Genomic DNA, 3,866 nt, shown 5'->3' with positions numbered 1-3,866 from the left:
TTAGGAAAAAAAAACCCACTAAGCCCTTGAAAACATGTGATTTTAGATTATTATAGGTACATTGGGAAATAACACCATAAATCTAAACTATAACCCAATATGCTCAATATCGACGCTTGACATCCTTTGCTATTCTTTCTTAATCATAAAACATAATCCGCCAAATACCTTACCCTTTCAGGAACAACTTGTGTATCCTTTTCCCTATAAAGATGGATACTATTGAAGACTTCTTTTCGATCATGACAATTATTTCGCACTCTCAAGTACAGTTATTCATAACATTAACCACGTTATTGAACAACTACCGAAGGATACAGAGACAACCGACATATGCTAGGCACTGCATTAGGCAGTTGACCTTCTTTCGCCTAATTTACGAAAGTGACTTGGCATGTCGTGAAAGCACCCAAATGGATAGACGTACCTTTACGATTTTATATAATATGCTATGGTCGACTGGTTGTTTAGAACCAACAAGATGTATTGACGTCGAAGAGATGGTTGTGATATTCCTACACATTCTTGCACACGATGTCAAGAATCGAGTGGTACACAGAAACTTTTCGAGGTCTGGTGAGACAGTTTCGAGATATTTCAACGCAGTTCTTAGGGCAGTGTTACAACTTCACACTGTTTTGTTAAGAAAACCAGAACCAATCACAAATACATGCACCGATGGAAGATGGAGGTAGTTTCAGGTACAAAAAGTACTCGGTTTTTTATATGAATACGTCATAAATATGCATGCAACGATAGATTTTTTTTAATTCATTCTGATCACTTGAGAGAAACATAATTGTCTAGGAGCGTTAGACGGCACATACATTAAAGTGAATTTAGTGTCGTCGATCGACTTCAATAGAGGACGAGAAAGGGAGAGATTGCCACAATCGTTCTTACAGTGTGTGATCAAAATGGGGAGTTCGTCTTCATTTTGCCAGGGTGGGAAGGGTCTGCAGCCAATTCAAGGGTTCTTAGGGATGCGGTTTCGCGACCGTACGGATTGAGGGTTCCAAAGGGTATTATAATAACTGTATACGTTATTTAAACATGCGTACCTGCCACAACACATATGCATGACATTCCGAAATGTGTACAGGATACTATTATCTATGTGATGTTGGATACCCCAACGCTGAAGGATTCTTGGCGCCGTACAGAGGGGAACTATACCATCTCTTCGATTGGCGTGGAGCAGGAAACGCACCGACAACTACAAGAGAATTTTTCAACATGAAACATTCTTCAGCAAGGAACGTTATCGAGCGAGCGTTTGGGTTGCTATAGGGGCGGTGGGCTATTCTTAGGGAAAAATCATTCTACCCAATACAAGTCCAATGTCGAACAATAACTGCATGTTGCCTTATTCACAACTTGATCACAAGGGAGATGGGAATTGGTGCAATGCTTGACGTGCCCGATGAGGAGAATTCTGCATCAGTTAGTCTTGATGAGGATCATATTCAATTTGTTGAATCATCAGAGGAATGGACCAAATTCAGGGATGACTTAGCGGTCGAAATATTTACTCAATGGCAAAGAGCCTGATTATTCAATGTTCATTGCTTACTTTTCTTTTACTATTGAATGGAATTTAATTATGGAACATTCCAAGTATTTCGTGAAAATGTTTTGTGCCAAGACTCTATGTGAACAAGTTAAATTAGAACATATAATTTCAGCAGTTTATCCTTTGTTTGTGCATGTGTTTAATATATAGCATCTTTTCATTCAACGAACATATGCATTTGGTGGAAACCGGTTGGAGGTCCGATAATGGGACGTTTCGATCAGGATACCTACAACACTTGGAGCGAATTCTACATGAGAAAGTGCCTGGGTGCGCACTGAATCAGAACACCATTGAGTGCAAGGTGAGGAGTTTGAAGAAATAATACAACACAGTATCGGAGATGTTAAATTAGTCGGGGTTCGGCTGGAATGAGAAGTTCAAATGTGTCCAGGTCGAGAGGGAGATTTTCGATCTTTGGGTTCGGGTAAGATTCTAGAAAAAAAATGTATGGATACGTGTTATAATATAAATATTAATAATGTGTATGTGTATCAATGCAGAGTCATCCCAATGTGAAGGGGATGTGGAACAAGCCATTCCCACATTATGATTATGATGACCTCTCCACCGTATTTGGGAAAGACAGAGCAGTAGGGCAATCAAGTGAGGACCTATACATGATGGCGACGAATGCATTCGGAGAGTTTGAAGATGAGATTCGACTTGGATCACAGGACTGTCACACCCTTGAGGTTCGCCAAACAGAATCACCATTAAATCAAGATGAAATAGATGAAAAGCTAGCAGAGCAATCTACAGGTAGAGCGAATGTACCTGCCGAGTCATCTCGAGGCAGTAAGAGGAAGAGGTCATCATTCCAAGTTGAAATGATCAACATCATGAGATCGACTGTTGAAATGTAGAGCATACACATGGGTAAACTTGCATCGTGGCAAAAGGAGAAGTATGAGTTGGAGTTCGGGCATCGGAAGGAAGTAGTAAATGCCATATACAACATTGATGGCCTAGATGAGGATGATCAGGTCACCCTTATTGACCTCGTTGTCACAGACATTCAGAAGACAATTTGCTTCCTTGCAGTACCAGAACGTGCACGGAAGAGGTATTGCCTCCGTTTACTAGGAAGAAACATGTAGACTAACGACACCCCTACATTTTGTTTATAGTTCTTTTGGATAACAGCAAATGGACAATGGACTGTCATGTCGAAAAGAATGATAACTTTTGCATACTTTAAAATATGTACTTTTTGTGTTTGTAAATATAACTAATATTATAAGTATCGAAAAGAACATATATTTTGTGAATTTTTTTTGGATATACATACAAACATTCAATATGAAACATATATACATTCAATATATATACAAACATTCAATATATATACATAAAATATACAATATACCAATTAATTGAGCAGCAATATGAAATATATTTTATTGGTATGTTTTACCGATTGAAGAAAATTAGAATTATTACAGTTTTTGAAATGAATATATGAAAAATAATCTATTATGTTCTATAAATTGAGAAAAAAAATTGAGATTGTCCAGTTTATGTCATAAATGATTTGAGAAAATACGTGTATATTTGAAAATTAATCAACAATAGCAAAGCATAAAACTAAAAAAATAAAAGAATGAAATAAAAAACAAACAGAAAAAAATATAACTAATCTCATTCACAAAAAAACTGCATCAGATCCTTCAACTCAACTCTGCACAACAAATACAGACAATAATTACCAACTCAACTCAACTCTGCATAACAAACAAAGACAATAATTATTAATGCAACTCAACTCTGCACATCAAACACATACAATAATTACCAACTCAACTCAACTCAACTCTACACAACAAACACAGACAATTTAACTCCCCAGATAATATAACTCTCCAGATAATAATTACTAACTCAACTCAACTCAACTCTCTACTTTTATCATATTCCAAACACACCCTAAATAAATAAATCGTTTATACATTACAATTACAAACTTCAAGACCCATGAGATTTAGGGCATCAACCCCAACAACCTTGACAAAAAAAGTTCGTTCTCAGGTCACTTTTTTTTGTATATTTAGTAATGTGGTAAGCTGGAAGGTTGCTCTATAATTAGTTGTTACTTTGTCTACTACTGAGTCAAAGTATATTCCAGTTGATGAAGCTATTAAAGAGGCAGTGTGATTGAAAAGAATAGTTAGTGAGTTGTTGTTGCAGGAGTTTATTTTTATCGTCCGTTGTGATAGCGAGGGGGTTATTCATCATGTAAAGAATCCATCTCATCACAAACAATTTAAGCATATCGATGTCAAATTTAATTTTA

At 36.6% G+C, this 3,866-nt stretch overlaps 1 protein-coding gene across 1 annotated transcript; it reads left to right on the top strand.

The window, feature by feature from the left end:
• The first annotated feature begins 446 nt into the window (after positions 1 to 446).
• LOC150030529 (uncharacterized) lies at positions 447 to 1,551 on the top strand. Its single transcript, XM_090309618.1, has 4 exons — positions 447 to 576; positions 906 to 1,022; positions 1,103 to 1,280; positions 1,389 to 1,551. Exons 1-4 carry the CDS (start codon positions 447 to 449, stop codon positions 1,549 to 1,551), a joined length of 588 nt encoding a protein of 195 aa, XP_090165744.1.
• Positions 1,552 to 3,866: the final 2,315 nt, after the last annotated feature.

The sequence above is a fragment of the Benincasa hispida genome, unplaced genomic scaffold (assembly GCF_027475165.1).
Source record: "Benincasa hispida cultivar pf3 unplaced genomic scaffold, pf3_genome.v1.1 HicScf1848, whole genome shotgun sequence".
NCBI lineage: Eukaryota > Viridiplantae > Streptophyta > Magnoliopsida > Cucurbitales > Cucurbitaceae > Benincasa > Benincasa hispida.
Note: the sequence above shows the minus strand (reverse complement) of the source record. Positions and strands in the feature narration are given on the sequence as shown.

Bases quoted from the DNA above. Each gene is read 5' to 3' on its own strand.
- LOC150030529 (XM_090309618.1), top strand. From the start codon at position 447: ATGCTATGGTCGACTGGTTGTTTAGAACCAACAAGATGTATTGACGTC. The intron at 577-905 runs GTGAGACAGTTT...TCGTTCTTACAG, and splicing joins CAGAAACTTTTCGAGGTCTG to TGTGTGATCAAAATGGGGAG. The intron at 1,281-1,388 runs GTTGCTATAGGG...CTTGATCACAAG, and splicing joins GTTATCGAGCGAGCGTTTGG to GGAGATGGGAATTGGTGCAA.